The sequence below is a fragment of the Vipera ursinii genome (assembly GCF_947247035.1).
Source record: "Vipera ursinii genome assembly, chromosome: Z".
NCBI classification, from domain to species: Eukaryota; Metazoa; Chordata; class Lepidosauria; order Squamata; family Viperidae; genus Vipera; species Vipera ursinii.
In genome coordinates, this window is record NC_139517.1 from 117,851,260 (window position 1) to 117,869,969 (window position 18,710).

An 18,710-nucleotide genomic window follows, 5' to 3' on the forward strand; every position below is an offset into this window, starting at 1 on the left:
TTGCCTTTTCAAATACATTTATTAACCAATGTTAACACATTTAATGACTCTATATATTGCTAGTCAGAGCAGCTTACAAAATGCCAGAATGCGTCATAGAACTGGACAGCCACAATGAGTAAATTACAATGTGCATAGTGGCTAAGCTCAACACTTTAATATAGGTTTATGATTTGCAAGAAAAAAAAGATATTTGAAATCAGGATTCCTAAACAATATTTTCCCCTAAAACTTATACAAAACCAGGCCACAATTTTTTTCTTGTTCTTTTGTTGTTGTTGTTTTTTTTAAAAAAACCATAATTTTCACACTGTAATAACTTGAAAATGTGCAACCGTGTCAACAGAGACAAAAAGAAAAAAAGCCAAAAAAACACAAATTTTACTTTCATGCAGCTATTCAGTTAAATATTACATATCCGGAATGATTTTTACACCCCCCAAAAAATAGTTTTCACAAAAACTTGCTTTTATAGGGTTGGACCGAAGGTGTTTTTTTTTTTAAATTTTAAGTAGGATGAAAAGGGACAATAATAAAATAATCGAAGGGTGTTTCTTTGTTGCACTTGCTCTAGAGTGAAGGCCTCCTATATATAGTCATAACGTAATTATTTAGTTGTTAAAAAATTTAAGTCACTAGATAAAGCTAGTATTTGCACGAGCTAACCTCTATTTGAGGCTCCATTTGTGTGGAGTGATTCTTTTTCAGAGCAGACCCATCCATTTTAGAAAATGGATCCAAGGAATGGTGAAGGTTCTCTTGTCTACCAGGGTAAATGGGACAACTTGGCATTCCAAGAGTTGCCATGCAACTTGGCAAATACAGATAGATGCCTGAGGGTATTGCCCTCATCTTACTAACTCTAGTTCATTTAAACTCAGGTTCTGTGGCCTGAGCTTTCAAAGTTCCTCATGGTAACTGAAACGCTACTTCAATTGCCATTATTTGTTTAAAGATTGATAACGCTTCTCAACTTCAACATCATTAAGATGTAGAGTTCAATTCCCACAGTTCCCAAACCAGCGGAAGTCTACCCATCTTAAAGTTGCGGAGTTGAGAAACACTATTCTAGACTATAGCAACAGATCACAGAAAGCTTAATAGGAGTTTAATCTTCTGACTGATCCTACCAAATTTCAGAGAAATTTCTTTCTAAAATCCTTTTCTCCCAGTTCTCCTATTTGTATGATTCACTGTATTACCACTGTCAATAAATATCCAAGGTCTACATAAATATTTACAAATTACTTTGTCTGAGATTGGAAAAAGAATATTCAAGGGGAGCTGGTTGAATTTTAAGACCATCTTGAAAAGAACCCCACAATGGCAAGAAGCATTAGAAGATAAGCTGGTTAAATAAAGTTTACACCTTGTATAAAAAAAATGTCTCTGAACATGGATGCAATTTATATATATATATAAATTTATATATATACCTATACATAAAATAAACAAAAGGGAGGGAAGAGAGGGAGAAAAATCACTTTTCAACTATTGATCCATTCCTATTGGTAGCACTTCTTTATCCAGACATTCCGCAAAAGACAAACTTTTTTACAAATCACAGCATCTTTAATACAGGAAAATTAACATGCATTATTCTTCATTCTAGCATAAAATGGCAATAACCAAATATTACAGACATAACTGCTTTTGTGAAACTTAAGTGCTTCCCCATCCCTTGGACTTAAATTTTCAATTTGAGTGCATAAATCAGATTAATCATCAACTAGTGTTTCGGAAGGTATAAATGGGGGGAGAAAAGGCTGGAAGGAGGCAAAAAGGACAGGACAAATCTTAAGCCTTTTTGTTCTTATGCCTCTTAGAATTCCATATATGCTGAAATGTAAAATCGAGCTGTTCTTGTTTTTTTTCAGTTTTTGGCTTTGTTTTTTTACAAGTATTTGTATTAGAAGGATGAAATGTGCAAAAATTTAAACTTTAAATATTATTTTTTCCCTCCTAAGATCTGGCTCAGCCTACCCAGTCTCTGGTGATTTTGAAACAATAAAATCAAAACTAATATTTTCATTATAAAAGCTAAATAATGAAGAAAAATAACAATGGAACAAACACAATTGGTAAAAGAATATTAAAAAGTGGCAGGACTAGCACCTGCTCTGTCAACCCTGATCCCAAAATTCAATTGTATACCCAAGCCAACAGATAATGCCTTCAAGCAGTAAATTAAGCTGAAGAAAACCAGCTCGAATGATTAACATCTATTATATAACTCTTTTATTATTACATTCAGGTCTCCTGAAAATGTTCCTATCACCTTTCTTTATTTTGTTGAATCCTTTTTTTTAAATAATTTGCTGAAAATGCAACAAATTCCCCTCAGTTAAAATTTATCAAAAAGTAATGTGCTCCAACTGAGATCCAAAATACCTTCCCAGCAAAAAAGAAAAGGGAAAGAGGGCCACAAGGTGATGACAATTCGAAGCAGAGTGTCAAAACACAAGACTGAAATTTAACTGTGCAAAAAAAAATTTTTTTTTTTACGAAAAAGTGTTTTCAAGGCTGGTGCAATAATAATAATAAGAAGAATCAATCAATCACAATGGGGAGTGAATTCACATTAATTCTGACCCCTTGGAAACCAACATGAAAAACTAGAGAAGATCCCCAGCACCTGCTGTGTTAGAGGAAAGCACTGAATCAGGGCAACAGGTGAGGTGAGGAAGCTTTCATCTTTTCCGACGACAGGTACGTTTGTGCTCAGCGTGCCAGTGCTCCTGCTGACACTTGATGGAGCAATAGGAAGTGTTCCAACAGCAGTGATACATGGCCTCCTCTTCACAGTTGTAACACTGAGGGGAGAGAATAAAAATAATCATGAAAGCAGAACTTCTCTTTCTCCTCTTTCTCCATGATAAATTCTCCTAAACCAGGGGTCTTCAAACGTGGCCCTTTTATGACTTGTGGACTTCAATTCCCAGAATTCCTCAGCCTGCGTGCCTGGCTGAGGAATTCTGAGAATTGAAGTCCACAAGTTATAAAAGGGCCACATTTGAAGACCCCTGTCCTAAACCCTCCTTAATGCTTTGTAGGGATGCTTTCTTGCAAGCTGTTGTAAATCCAAAATAACCACATCCCATTTGGTGGCACTAGATTTACATAACACAAAACTCCATTTTCCCAACCCTGTAGTCCCTTAATTCAGAGTAGTTGGAGTGACTCGATAAAGCTGAGCATTTCGGCCAGATATCTTTCCTGATGGCTACATGCAGTTCACAGCAGATATTTTTTTCTCTGAGTCGTAGGAGAAACAGCCGCTACTTAGAATTCAACTCTCAACTTTCCGAGTGGGAGGCGTCTTCACCACTAGGCCGCCCTTTACACAACACACTCCTGCATTAAACCCCATTTAATTCATGATGGGAATCAGTCAGCCAACAATCGATCATGATTGCAAATCCCAATTTAGAGACCTAAAACCAAAGATTGTTCATGTGCCAGCATCAACATAGTGGTTGAGGGCAACATGTCCTAACTTGGCAATGTCCAGATATGTGGGCTTCTTTTATTTGAACCCCAAAATGCCCAGTATGGGCTTGTAACTGATAACATTGAGGAACTATTTTATTTATTAAATTTATATGCTGCCCATTTCACCAATAAGGCAACTGTGGGCAGCTTACAAATGGCAAAAAGTTAACTGTAAGAACAATTAAAGTTAAGAAGAGTTCTATAAACCTAAAACCAAGGAGACAGATAGCACAGCGGTGAGGTCTTCTTACCTCATCAAACATCTCCAGTGCAGAGTGCTGCCCTTTCACTGAAGTAAACCAGATGCCAAGTGAAAAGAGGCCGCAGAGAATTATAAAATGCTTGTGCACAAGAAGTCCACAAAACTAAGAGTGGCAACTGTGAACTTGCCATTGAAAGCTCAGTGCAATTGAGAGCCACCACAAAATTCGCTAGGATGAAGGAGAGGCAAATGACAAAGCTAATGTGCTGAGTGCTTGAGCAAATCGGGCTCCAAATTCCCAGTCAGCCTGGAAGTTCTCTGGAGGACCTTCTGCCCAATGCACTTCACAGGATTGCTGTTGTACGAAAGTACAGGAGACTTGCAATGGGTGCCTCCTGGTGCTCATGGAAGGAAGGCATGCTTACCTATACCTGCCATAGGTAAATTAATCAGAGAAATCAACAAATGGAAAGCTAAGATCATAGAGACAGCAGAGCTATGGAAGGAAGTAAACTCCTTTCATCTCTCCAAAGGACCGGTGGAAGTTGGCCCTTCATCCCAAAATGTTCTTACTATGCGAGCATCCCCAGTACAAATGAGAACACAGAAGACATGGCCCAAGGAACCAATCCACCCATAGCGCTGCTTACCCATTGTTTCTTCTTGGTCTGAGAGATCAGCTGTTTGTGCTGGCTGGCCAGCTTCTTGACTTCTTCTAAAAATTCCTCCTTGCACTTCTCCTTCACCTGCTTTGTCTTTCGTTCACACTCAGTCTGCATATTTGCAATTGCTTTGTTTACAGCCTGCCTTTTTTCCTCCTCCATTTCTGTGCGCAGCTGGAATTTTAAAAAGCAAGTGAGTGAATGGCCAAGAATGGTGCTCCCAACTCTTTCTTCCTCCAAAAACATCTTAATGCAGCATTACAGGAAGTCCCGACTTACAGTCATCTGTTTAGTGGCCCTTCAAAGTTACAATTACACTGAAAAAAAAAGGCGACTTATGTCCGTTTTGCACACTTACGACCGCTGCAGCATCCCAATGGTCATGTGATCAAAGTTCAGACGCTTGGCAACTGATTCACGTTTATGACGGTTGCAGTGTCCTGGGATCATGTGATCAGCTTTTGCGACCTTCCGACAGGCAGAGTCAATGGGGAAGTCAGATGCACTTAACAAACGTGTTACTAATTCAACAACCGCAGTGATTCGCTTAACAACTGTGGCAAGAAAGGTCATAAAATGGGGCAAAACTCATTTAACTGTCTTAATAAGCAGTGGAAATTTTGGGCTCAATTGTGGTCGTATGTCAAGGACTATCTGTATGTGTACTCAGTTGCTCTTAACAGAAACAGTCCCTTGATTCCCAAGGGGCCTTGATCCATCTAAATGGAAAGAGTAGTACTAGCACTCACCTTCAAATAACTATAAGGGCTCCAACTGGAAAAGAAGGAGTCCCTGGTGACACTGAGGTAAAGTTACCCTGGCCTATACTTCAGGAGTGTTTAGTCCACTACAGCAAAAAACTGCTGGACTTCCAGCATTTTTGCAGCCTGCCCAAAGTTACACTGTTCAAGTTTGGCAAATACACAAATGAAGCCAGTTTGATTTGCATTCAAATAGGATGTTTGAATCCACTCACTACGTTTCATCACCAATCCCGTTAACAAATTATAGTTGCCAAAATTAAGCAACAGGTTCCTTTCCAAGATTAAACCTCATTAGTTAATTCATTGTGGGAATCAGCCAGCCAACAACCAATCATGACTTCAAATGCTGGTTTAGAGACCTTAAGCAGAACACAGACCACAGAATGGTATGAATTAAGTGAAAATTCAGCTCAGATCTTCAGTGCAGTATCCTGTACTAATTCCTATTTGGGAGGCCATACATGAGCCCTAGGCACCCAGTAGAATCCCCAATGGTGACCAAGTGATGGGGACATCAAGATGTCTTTGCACAGATCACATCCACTTGGATCATTCTGCATTCCCAACTCAACAATGCAAGAAGAATGAAATTTGTGTCATTCTCCCAATGTCGTCATGAAGACATCACCCCTGTAGCAGTAATGGACTTCTCACTTAAAATGATCAATTTTTTAAAAAATTAATTGCAGAGTGATCAGCCAGGGGATTATCATCTTTGTACGGAAAAGGGGCCATCTTCCAGTCCTGAATGAATGAAAACAGGCATGTACAGAAATAAATTTCAGCAATAATGAATAATTAGAATTAGAATATTCTCAAGCTGTCATCAAACCGATAGTCAGTTACCTTCTCAATAGCTTCTCGCACAACTCTCTCAGTTTCCCTCTTGTGATCAGCCTTGATTCTATCCTTGAAGTCACTGAAGATTTTGGTGTATTTCTCGTGGCACATGTTTTGACACACACCATCATTGTTGGTCTGGGTGCTTCGATGCAGCATTTTAGGGGAAGAGGCACTTAATTTCTTGGTCTGGGTTGAGACTGAAATTTTTTCAATGGGTTGAGGCATTGTGGGAATTTCCTGACTTGAACTGACTGCTTCTGTTTCAGGCTCTGGCTCCTAACATAACAAAGAAGGTGTCACTACAATGGCCAATGAAAAGGACTACAATCATTTAGATCAGATAAAGATAAAGACTGGAAAATTTATATTGAATCAACATAATTCTAAATATTACTTAAGTAAAAACTAAGTACTTTAAAGACAAAAATGTAATGCCACATTGTACAATTAAAGCATTATCAGGCCAATGACTCCACCATGATTTCATACAATAGGAGGGAAAAATCACATGCATCACAGTATTGATAGAAAAAAAAATATTTGCAACTGGGGGATTCTTGATGCTCTCTGAACTTGGTTGTTTTCTTGCAGGTGTTTCATTATCCAACTAGGTAACATCACCAATGCAGCACTAATGATGTTACCTAGTTGGGTAATGAAATGTCTGCAAGGAAGAGCCCAGGTTAGAGAGCGCCAAGGAGTCCACATATACACTATAGAATATCATTACTTAGTAATATTTTGGTTTCCAAATTACTAAGTTTTGCATATCTCCATTAACTATTATTACTATTCGTGTATGGCACTGTTACAGTAGCCAGGAGACCACAATGCTCTTGCAGACTTGCCAAGGTACCAAGTCTGTTATAGGACACGCTTGTGCGCTTCCCAAGGTCTGCCCTGGGAGGGCGAGCTGGCTTCACACCAGAGAGAAAGACAAATGGCTCTTCCTGCAGCATCACTCAAGGCCTCCTTCCTTCCCAGAACTGCCTTGCAAACAGGCAACCGGGAGGTTCGGAGCTGTCAGGAATAACTGCCTGCAAAGAGTGCCAGGCAGCTCATCCCCCCACTGAAGCATACCTATCAATCTACTTGCACAGAACATGCTTTCAAACCGTCAGATGGACAGAAGCTGAGGCAAGTGACAGGAGCTTACTCTGCCTTACAATGCTAGGGCTCAAACCGCCCAGCTGAGACCATCTGCAGGGTCATTAAGCCACTGAGCCATTGCACCTCTAAACTACTATTATAACCTTACAGAATAGGAATTTAGGCATCTCCAAAGATACTCACATTCTATCTCTATTAAGGACGGATAGGTTGGAATCAGTTCCAAATGAATACTCCAATTTGGAGAACATGGCTAGTATACAAGGTGAATTAAAACAATACTTCCAAATGATGAAAATTTAAGCAGATTTTCAAACATGCTCTCTCAATAAATGATCATCACTTTTCTGAGTTATAAAACATGAAGAAAATGAATTTGTAAACAGTCAGAAGGAAAATATGCTTGAATAATGTTTTCTCCCTCACCCACAAGTGCATGTATTTAATTGCCATGCTGTTCCTTACTTCCTTTTTAGGTTCCACACTTTGATTGCGTCTTCCTTTCTTTGCTCTTGGCTCCTGAGTAACCTTTAGCTGGAAAAATGGATGAAGCAATAAATTAAAAAGAAAATACTCAATTTAGAATTGTCAATAAGTAGCCAATCGTTTTTGTTACAGAAATGTTGACTTAAAATTTAAAAAAAATGCAACTAATAAAGTAAATGTTTATCATTATCGATTATTTTTGGCCATGAGTTGAACTGCAGAATTTGGTAAAATCCCAGCCTCCCAAATTAATATACAAACCCAGGGCAGCTAGATACCAAGGTGTCTCCACCCTCTTAATTGCTGTGCCCATAAGTTTTCAGAGTACATGAAAAAGTCCATTACCAAGAGGGCTTGGAATTTTTTTATCTGAGAAAACAGAACAGAGGCACGTTCTAACCTGTTTCTGTAAATGAAGCTGGAACAAAGCAGGCAGAGAAACAAAACCCAACTAAGTAGGTATTAGTTTCATCCACCTAAAACAACAAGAACGCAAACAAAATCTAAACTCCACAACTGTCCTGGGATTTGAATCCAATGTGAATCACTCTATAAACTGTGCATTTAAAAATAAGCAAACAGTGAAAGGGAAAAGTTGTTTCAATAAGAGATTTAAAATTATATATAAACTTCATGTACAAACAATGGTGCCAATTCTAGAATTTCTTTAAAGAGGAAGGAATTGCTTTTATTGCAAATCTGTTGATCAAATACAATGATTAAAAACAGTGTAAATACAGATTATCTTAGACCCAGAATCTGGTGTACAGTTTTCCCATATGACTGAAATATGGCGATTCAGATCTGTGATAAGAAAAAAGAAGATTAAAGAAATAGCCGAGCTTCAATGGTTAACTGCAACTGGGCTAAGTCAATTGGGATAATTCAATCCATCTACTCACTTGCTCATTGCTGGTAGAAGAAATGCTTGATTCTGCTTCTTCCTCTCCTTTATCCTCATTTTTTGATTTCCAAAATCTGCCATCCCGAAGGAAACGCTGATGTAGCTCTAACTCATCGCATGCTTTTTTCCAGCCCATGCTACGTTTTACATGTAGCCGGTGTATATTAACGGTGATATCCTGAATATTTTCAGAAGGAATCCAGGCCCTCCACAATGAAAATGAAAAGATACACTTAAGCACATCCTTTGAAAAGTAGCTGCCAATTCAGTTTTCAAATCATCCTTTTCTGTTACAAACATCCATTCAACTCCAAGAGTGCGTATCTTACCTAAATGATGAAAAGAGTCTTCTCCATTGGGTTTTGATGGCGAGGTCATAGATATAACTAAGTCTCCCCCGCCCTGCCATACTCTTCACACATTCCCAATGTTAACTTTCATTCTATTTCAATTTTCATTTCCTTCTAGTCCAAACTGCAACAATTATTTCTGTGTGCATTTCCAGCTTCTCAATATGTTTAACCTCATTAATATCTACGTGCTCCACAATGACATCAGTTGATGGTATGGGAAAAAAAATAATCTCAATTACAGTAAAGACTACAGGTAATTCTTAACAACTTTGCAAATGGGGCACAACTCAACTTTTTGACCATGTTGTTGTTATTTAAATCATGTGGTTATTAAGCGAATCTGGTTTTCCTCATTGACTCTGCTTGTCAAAAGCTCCCTAGAAAAGGTTGCAAATCGCCATCCCAGGACACTGCAACCATTGAAAATAAATGCCAGTTGCAAAGCAGCTGCAGTTTGAACCTATGACTGTGGGGATGCTACAACGGTCATAAGTGTGAGAACTGGTTATAAATCACTTGTTTCAGTGCCGTTGTAACCTTGAACAGTCATTAAATAAACAACTGTCAGCTGACAACTACCTGCATTCCTGTGGCAATTTTAAGAAGCAAGTTCTTTGGCAGGTTCTGTTTAGGATTCAGATTGTCTAATATCACTTAGGTCAGGAAGACAGAACATCCCGTTTAATGGATTTATATATCTCACTTTACTTTGTTCAGCTCAAGATGTAATGATCGCTACTCCTTTTTCTCCTATCCAAATCACTTTGTAAGGTGAGCTCGACTAGGATGCCCGAAAGTGACTGGGCCCAAGTCACACAGTTGGCTTCTCTGGCTAAGACAAGACTAGAACTTTACTGAACCTTAGTAGAGGGCCCCGAAAAAAACAAGAAAGACACATACAGTGAGGGGGAAAATTATGTGATCCCTGCTGATTTTGTACATTTGCCCACTGACAAAGAAATGATCAGTCTATAATTTTAATGGTAGGTTTAACATGAGAGATAGAATAACAACAAAAAATCCAAAAAAACACATTTCAAAAAAGTTATAAACTGATTTGCATTTTAATGTCCACAGAAGCAATCAATCAATCAGATTCCAAACTCTCCACCATGGCCAAGACCAAAGAGCTGTCCAAGGATGTCAGGGACAAGATTGTAGACCTACACAAGGCTGGAATGGCCACAAGACCATCACCAAGCAGCTTGGTGAGAAGGTGACAACAGTTGGTGTGATTATTCGCAAATGGAAGAAACACAACATAACTGTCAATCTCCCTCGGTCTGGGGCTCCATGCAAGATCTCACCTCGTGGAGTTTCAATGATCATGAGAACAGTGAGGAACCTGCCCAGAACTACACGGGAAGATCTTGTCAATGATCTCAAGGCAGCTATGACCATAGTCATCAAGAAAACAATTGGTAACATACTACACTGTGAGGGACTGAAATCCTGAAGCACCCGCAAGATCCCCCTGCTCAAGAAAGCACATATACAGGCCTGTCTGAAGTTTGTCAGTGAGCATCTGAATGATTCAGAGAAAAACTGGGTGAGTGTTGTGGTCAGGTGAGACCAAAATTGAGCTCTTTGGCATCAGTTCAACTTGCTGTGTTTGGAGAAGGAATGCTGCCTATGACCCCAAGAACACCATCCCCACCGTCAAATATGGAAGTGGAAATATTATGCTTTGGAGGTGTTTTTCTGCTAAGCAGACAGGACAATGTCACCGCATCAAAGGGTCAATGGATGGGGCCATGTATCATCTTGGTTAAGAATCTCCTTCCCTCAGCCAGGACACTGAAAATGAGTTGTAGATGGGTATTCCAGCATGGAAATGACCCAAAACACACAGCCAAGGCAACAAAGGAATGGCTCAAAAAGAAGCACATTAAGGTCCTGGAAGGGCCTAGCCCAGGGGTAGGCAACCTTGGCTCATGGCTGGCTCAGGAATTCTGGGAGTTGAAGTTCACGAGTCATAAAAGAGCCAAGGTTGCCTACCCCAGGCCTAGCCAGTCTCCAGACCTTAATCCCATAGAATATTTGTGGAGACAGCTGAAGGTTCGAGCTGCCAAATGTCAGCCTCCAAACCTTGACTTGGAGAGGATCTGCAAAGAGGAGTGGGACAAAATCCCTCCTGAGATATGTCCAAACCTGGTGGCCAACTACAAAAAACGTCTGACCTCTGTGATTGCCAACAAGGGGTTAAATGCTTATTTTACTCATTGAAATGCAGATCAATTTATAACTTTTTTGAAATGTGTTTTCTGGATTTTTTTGTTGTTATTTTGTCTCTCACTGTTAACTTAAACCTACCGTTAAAATTATAGACTGATCATTTCTTTGTCAGTGAGACAAAATCAGCAGGGGATCAAATAATTTTTTCCCCTTACTGTAGAGTGACCTTCAAGCAGTGTCCTTTATTGTCCTTCACTCATAGACAGAAATCTTGCAAACTAAAGCAACCTTTTGCATCCCCATAGATATAATCTGAAAATCTATAGGGAGGAGCTGTCTTAACTCTCTTTCTCTCAACCAAACTGCTTAATTTTTGCTGTCTTCGAGTCCCCTGGAATGCAGCCTCTCCCTCCTAGTAATCCAGACCACATTTCGCCACACCTAGAAAGAGAAGCGCCCTGTTGCTTATTTGTTAGATCTTTTTCCTCCAGTTGCAGCTCCACAACATGTCCACCTCCAATTTCATCTTGCAAAGGCAATCCAGTGTGGTTGATTGGCCTGAGAAAGAATGGGTCAAAGTTCAAGTGAATTTGAACCTGCATCAGTCTGGGCTGAATCCACTCTTTACCACACCCAGGGGTGTGCTGGTTGTCTCAGCATACAAGAGACACTGCAATAATGAAAATACCTTTGGTGGTGATGGCCAAAAAAGCGAACATCAACTTGATTGTCTTCTTTCTGCATGACCTTCGCAGGCCAGAATCCAAAGCCTTTCATTTTGGCCCATACCAGTTCATGATTTGGTATCTAAAAATTAAAGAAACATGGCATAGTACAGAAGTATTTCTGACTTAGCAGGTGTTAGGTATAACAGTGTCACGTAATGAAAATAAAAGTTACCAACTGAAAAGAACATTTGGAGTTCAGGTTTGAACTGTGAGGTCCTTGTCTTTCTCTGAGCTTGGTGATTTTCTTGCCGAGCTTCATTACCCAACTAGCTAACATCATCAGTGTTGGACTTCATATATAAAAGTGGTTTGCTTAGCTGGGTAATAAAAGGTTTATAAGAAAACAACTAAACTGAGACAGCACCAAGGACTCCACAATAAAAATTACCCATGATAGAGTTTTAACTAAGTCTTGACAACAGTGATCATCATAACATCATTGTCAGCATAGTTTAACAGACCATTCTCACATGATATAACAATTTATCACTGTGCTGGTAGCTTCTAAGCATTGTTAGCTTAGACCAGAGGTAGGCAACCTTGGCTCTGTGGACTTCAACTCCCAGAATTCCTGAGCCAGCCATGCTGGCTCAGAAATTCTGGGAGTTGAAGTCCACGAGTCATAAAAGAGCCATGGTTGCCTACCCCTGGCTTAGACAAAGAAACTCAAGTCTTCAAGTGAATAAATGTTTCTTCTTATCAGCAAAAATTGGCATTCTGTTGTTTCATGCACGGGAGACATCTGATGTATACCGAATCAGCTGTACAGGCACACTAACGTGTTATAGATTGCTATTTTGAGAATGCAGTGTTCATCCAATTTCTCCAAGAAATGCTTGTACTCTGTGAGCCTTAAGCCAGGAAAATACTGATAAGGCTTTATTATAGCACCAGTCCTTTCCTCAATGCCAGAGAGAAGCGAACTGACCACTGTGGTCAAGGAAATGTAAAAATATGATCTGTGACTGGGACAATTGATCTTGTCTTTCCTACTGGCATGAAGATGACTCCACCTAGCGGTGGCTGCAGAACTAACATTTACAATTTTGTCTAATGGCTATATTCATATTCTCAATAAATCCCATTCTTTAAGACAGCTGGGATAATTCTCATAACCATTTCTTGGGGCAGCAGATTCCACATTTACTCTCAGTTGTGAGAAAAGGTAAGCTTACACAAGGATAGCAGAACCAATTGTCAGGACGCGCATTTGATAGATAGAAACAGTTCTTGCAAAGCTGAAGTTCATCCAGCTGAGGAAAGAGAGAAGTAAAACACTGTCACCCTCAATAATATGTTCTGAAATGCTGAAAACTGTTATTTTGCAGATCTAAAATCATTTAAGTTTTTTTTTTCTTTCCGTGGAAGTTATGTTTCATACAAAAAAAAAAACACAAAAAGGGAAAAGTGAAGAAAAATTAAGTAAAAAATAGACCTTTTCATACATTACATATAAAAAATAATTAGTCAAATTTTAAGCAAATCATTAAACTTTGACTAACCAAAGTAGTAACCATTGGTCTTTTCATTCTGCCAAACTAATACCAGTTTATAAAAGGAAACTTGAGTACATATCCATAACTTAGGATACGCTCATATGTAGCGTTATCCACTGTTCTTTGAAGGTTAGATGCACAGAGATTTTTAACTGGTCTCTAATCATTTCAGAAACATATTAGTAGCACAAACTGAACAAAAAGTTGTTGAGAACCTTTATTTATTCTAAGGATGAAACAAAGCTACTCAATACAGACAAAGCATACAGACACACATAAATACATTGGTGCATTCCAATTATTCTGGCACCTTTTATCTTTTAAAATCTCTGAAGTATAATCCACTATCATTGTTCAGGTGTTTTAGCTTTTCACTGAAATTAAAATGTGAATTTGTTTTTGAAAGAAAACCTGTTCTAAAGGAGGTACCAATATAGCAATCATATAAAATCTTCCTAATTTTTTTACTTGCTTTTATTGATGTGTTACTGTTCACAAATGAGATAAAAATGTTGTTTAGCTTTCAAAAAACATTTAGGTTTATAAAAATTATTTTAAAAAACCACAATAAGGATTTATAATTACATGGGCAATTAGTTTCTGAAGCACACCTAATTTTAAGCTATCAAAATGCAGTGTATGTTTTTAAAGTTTTTTCTGATTTCCATAACAATTTTCAAAGCAAATGAAACCACTTGTATGTGCAAACTGTTAAGACAATTGTTCAGAAGTTCGCTAAAATGAATATTACTTAAATATTACTTACCTCATGGCAGGTATCTTTGTAAAGCATCCTGGCTATATCAGCTTGTTCACTGTCCACTGTAAGAACATACCCACAAACACCTAAGTCTTTGTAAATGATATGATGAAAAACAATTGGCAATTGAATTCTGGAGGAACGGGCCCCATCAGCTTGTAAAACCAGAGTGCCTTCAGTCCCTTCAGCCTGATTTAAACCTCCAATGAGGTAGATAACAAAAGATTGTACATGCCAAGCCTTCTTCTTTTTAGCAAATCTTTTATAGATCCGCTTGGGTATTTCATGGCTTAAAGAAAATTAACTTCTGAATCAAGTTAACAAAAAAGAATAACATAAGAAAATATGTGCTGGCTTAAATAAAAGACCTATCGTGTTTCCCTGAAATTAAGACCCGGTCTTATATTTTTTTGCCTCCAAAAAAGGTACTAGGTCTTAATTTCAGATAACGTCTTACCTTAGGATCACCACAGCCAGGCCTCCCACACCCCGACACCTGTCGTGCTGCTGCTTGACTTCTGTGGCCGCTTACTGCCACTGGACACCATGTGGTGCACTGTGCCATTGCCGCTCCTCCTGGCAGGACGCCACATGCTGCTTTGCACTGTTTCTGCTGTTTGTGGCAGGATGCTGCATGGCTCTTTGGGCCGTTTCCACAGCAGAAACGGCCTGCAGTACCACATGGGCTCCTGCCATGAGCAACAGAAGCGGCCCGAAGTGCCCAAGCAACAGAAGCAGCTCGAAGCGCTACACAAGCAGAAGCAGCCCAAAGTGCTGCGCAAGCAGCGGAAACTGCCCAAAGTGTGTGAGCAGCGGGAGCAGCTGCAGAAGTCAAGTTGTGGCACGACAGGTGGGCGTGTGGGGCAGCTTCACCCCCCACCCCTGCCCTAGCTTGATTTTTAGGGTTGTGCCTCACCCCCAAACTAGGGCTTAGTTTTGGAGTAGGGCTTATATTAGGTCCACCCCTAAAAATCAAGGTAGGGCTTATTATAGTCCTTGCTTAGCAACCACAACTGGAACAGCAACTACATTGGTAAGAGATGCAAATTACTAAATGAAACATGTGACCACAATGAATTTATGATCTCACTTCCCCTTTGTTTATTAAGTGAAACATCACATGACTGCAACTTACAATTTTAGTTTTGCCTTTTCTATTAACTCTGATTGCTGCATGCCAGCTGTAAAACACACAAATGATGATCACATACCCACAGGGCACTGCAATGGTCATAAATGCAATGATTGGTTATGGTATGCCATCATAACTTTGAAAGGTCATTAACAATGCAGTTGGTAAGCAAGAACTATGTGTATTTCATAAATTGTTCATAACAATTTCCTTGAGATTCCTTTTGTGAAGCTCTTTGACATTCTCCATTCAAGTATCTGCTTTCTAATAATGGAGGTAATACAGATCCATCATGTTGGCTTAATTTTCATGACTTTGTCTAATTCACCTTTGAGGGACAAATACAACTGAACATAATGCAACATTCTCACTCGCTTTTTATTCTCTATAATAAACTCTACCCTCAAGGTGCCATTTGCTTGAAGATCTTATTTTTAAGTCCAACCAGTGCCTACCTACCTCCATAAAAAATCACGGTGTTGTGTAGAAGCAGTTGAGCATCTGCTTTGAATTCCTCATAACTTCTGTATTTTCCTTCATTTACTTTCTATATAAATTGAAACAGAATTATAAGAACATTCATTAGCGTTGTCTGGTAATCAGAATAAGCACACTTATAAAAGTATGTTTATATTACACTTTCTACAAAATAATTTATGGGAACTTAAGAGTTGTGAAATTGTGCAATGAGTAGGTTTAGTTTGCTTCTGGTCTCATCTTTCATCCTAAACATTTTTCTACATAAAGAAGACCCAGTAGTCCTTTTAAGTTAGATCTTCACCTAAGTAACTCATACAAACTGCTTCTAGATAAGGGGTCTTCAAACTTTGCCCTTTTATGACTTGTGGACTTCAAATCCCAGAATTCTTCCGCCAGGCATGCTGACTGAGGAATTCTGACAGTTGAAGTCCACAAGTCATAAAAGGGCCAAGTTTGAAGACCCCTGTTCTAGATAGAACTAAATGGAATGGGGTTTCCAGGTATGGATAATGGGCCTCCAAAAATGAGATTAAGTCTGAAAACTGCCAATATTCTTCTGCTGTAGCTCAGACCGATATAGGAACATACCTCTTGTATGGTTGGAACATCAACAGCTGTGTGTACTAGTCGACGATACATTGGATGTTTGTTGTCTTTGCCTTTTTTGTTTAGATCAATAGCCTAAAATTGCCAGAAAATACTAGTTTAGAAACCTTTAAAATAGCCTTTAAAATAGTTTGTAAGAATTTGAATTACACGCCAGTTTACAAATTAGTTTTTAAAAAGTTCTACTCCAAAAAGGCTAACATGTAGGCTACTTAGTTTTCTTAACATTAGAAAGGTGTAATCAAGAAACAAAAACCCTAAATGTTTTTTTTGTGCACTAATGTTAGAAAAACTATCAAAAATGTGTTTTAATTTTTCAATCAATCATTGTGTAAGTTGAGGTATTGAATCAGCATCCAACTCTTGAAAGGTTATTTTTTTTCTCCCCAATATTTCCAAGCAAGAGTTCTGATGGCTGAAAATACTGACTTTTTAAGTAATGCATAGGGATAGTCACAGTGGATAAAACATTCTATCGAAGATTAATAATGCATCAAAACAGAATTTGGCAAATTGAGATTGAACTATATTGGCAAGAATTAAGAGTCTGGTTGTCCTTTTCAAATGTTCCTTTAAACTACTAAATTTCAAAATCATGAAGTTATGCAGATACTCTATTTATTCCATCATCACAAATTTTGTGTCTGGACAAAAACTGAAATAATAAAAAATTAAATGGAAGATAAACCCTGGACACTATAAAAAGTTCCAAGGAAAAGTGATGGAGAAGGCACAATAAAAGCCCTATGGAAACATTGATTTATAATCAAACACGTGAAACGGGTTTTCTGTTTGACTTCAATTCTAAAAAAAATTGCCAACAAATATGTCTCTAAACAATTAGCAGGATTAAAAGGATGGGAGATGCTGAAACAGAAAAGACACGAAAATGCAGGCTTATGTGCAAATCCCTTGCACAAGACTACTTAAATTGTGACCATTTGACAGGCCTGGCATCTAATCTGTGCCCAACTATTAGCAAGAAAATTCTATTCTGATTAGCTGAAAGTTGTTCAAGCTTGTCTCAAATGTGAACATCTGCTGAACAGAATTATAAGCATCTATTCAGAGTTTATTCTAAACAGGAGTGAAACTGGAAGGTTTCAGCTCATATTCACAGTTAAGGCTTCCAAAATATAATTTTTATGTTACATTTTCCCCCGCTCCCTTTTACCTGGGTGAATTCATCTATTCGAGTGAACAACGGGGACAGGAGGAGAAACAAAGATACTTAAAACGGGAAATAGGAAGATAGAAAATAATTCCTATTGCATTTCCAGAGTCAACCACATGCAGTTCTCAACAAACTACCATAATGGAGCCTTCCCATTATGGTTATAAGTTGTAATGGTTGTAAACCAGATGTAACATGACCTACTCCAATTTACAACTTTTGCAGGAATCTTTATGTGAATATGGCAGTCATAAAGCAGCTATGGAAGTCATTAAGCAAACCCGTTGTTCACTATGATGTGGTTTTGCTAAAAACCAGAAAGCCAGTTTTCAGTAAAACGGTTGTAAAACGCAGTTGTGTGACCATAGGACACTGCAAATGCCATAAAGTTCAGCGACCAAAGTTCAGCCATCTGACTACGGAGAGAACCTGACTATAAGAACTTCTACTCCAGATTATAAGCAGCCTGAAGATAGATCTGTTATAACTTCAAATGGTCTCAAGCAATCAATTGTAAATTGAAGACTACCTGTAAGTATTTGAAGTTACAAAAGAAAACACACACAAAAAACCATCTGCTTAGAATCCTACACACCACTGTGTAGTACAACACTCACCCGTTCCTTCATCCGGGAGACAATGAAGCGCAAATATGTGCTCATCTCCTGCTTACTGGTGTTCTTCTTCTTAATGCTCTGAGAGAGGAGGGGGAAGGAATCAAAAGATTTATTTTAGAACTCTGACTTCTGGGAAACATGACACATTTTACAGTGCAACGTTGTTAAAACACAACACATAAGCCCAAGCGAGAAGGTTATTCTTGCAGCCAGTGAAGGATGAACAATCAAAGCACAATGACATGAAACTGCTGCTCAGAGAATATTCTGGCTGGAGTGATGTTGGTGGAGATGACTTGGCTCTTCCTCAAGCATCAACAAAGCCCAGAAGTTACCAGGTGGAAAGTTCAATGAATTGACATATCTACAGGATTCCCACCTGTGCAAAGGTGCATGGGATGGGTATGTTAATCTGTAATTGAGAAATAAACACTGTTTTTTCTAATTTGCACTTGTACACCCCATAGCCAAAGTAGCTCAAATTGAACATTCCAACATTCTTTTGCCCTTCAACATTGATCTGGACAACAAGTATGGCATCTGGTTGGGAATTATTTGGAACAATATTGTATATCTGCGTCCAGGGAGGGCGGTAGGGTGAGGGTGGTAATCTGCTAAAGGAGTCAGCAGGAAAACAGCCATTAAGTGGGATGTGATCATTTAGTGAAAAGGAATGGATCTCGTTAAAGAACAGCAAATTTTACATTCCTTATTTCTCCAGGAGCT

At 38.7% G+C, this 18,710-nt stretch overlaps 1 protein-coding gene across 7 annotated transcripts in view; it reads right to left on the reverse strand.

Moving 5' to 3' along the window:
• Positions 1-18,710, reverse strand: part of ZMYND11 (zinc finger MYND-type containing 11) — a 114,434-nt gene continuing 95,724 nt past the window's right edge. For 3 of the 7 annotated variants that reach the window (XM_083378436.1, XM_083378438.1, XM_083378441.1), the window contains 12 exons: positions 17,985-18,062; positions 16,176-16,268; positions 15,567-15,654; positions 13,982-14,037; positions 12,895-12,972; positions 11,680-11,798; positions 11,433-11,549; positions 8,462-8,669; positions 7,500-7,607; positions 5,967-6,239; positions 4,345-4,530; positions 1-2,813 (listed from right to left, as the gene is read on the reverse strand). In XM_083378436.1, coding sequence (XP_083234562.1) covers positions 2,691-2,813; positions 4,345-4,530; positions 5,967-6,239; positions 7,500-7,607; positions 8,462-8,669; positions 11,433-11,549; positions 11,680-11,798; positions 12,895-12,972; positions 13,982-14,037; positions 15,567-15,654; positions 16,176-16,268; positions 17,985-18,062 — 1,527 coding nt within the window. In that variant the 3' untranslated portion in view covers positions 1-2,690. The remainder of the gene's footprint in view (positions 2,814-4,344; positions 4,531-5,966; positions 6,240-7,499; positions 7,608-8,461; positions 8,670-11,432; positions 11,550-11,679; positions 11,799-12,894; positions 12,973-13,981; positions 14,038-15,566; positions 15,655-16,175; positions 16,269-17,984; positions 18,063-18,710) is intronic. The other 4 variants (XM_083378440.1, XM_083378442.1, XM_083378437.1 and 1 more) reach the window with 3 other exon arrangements.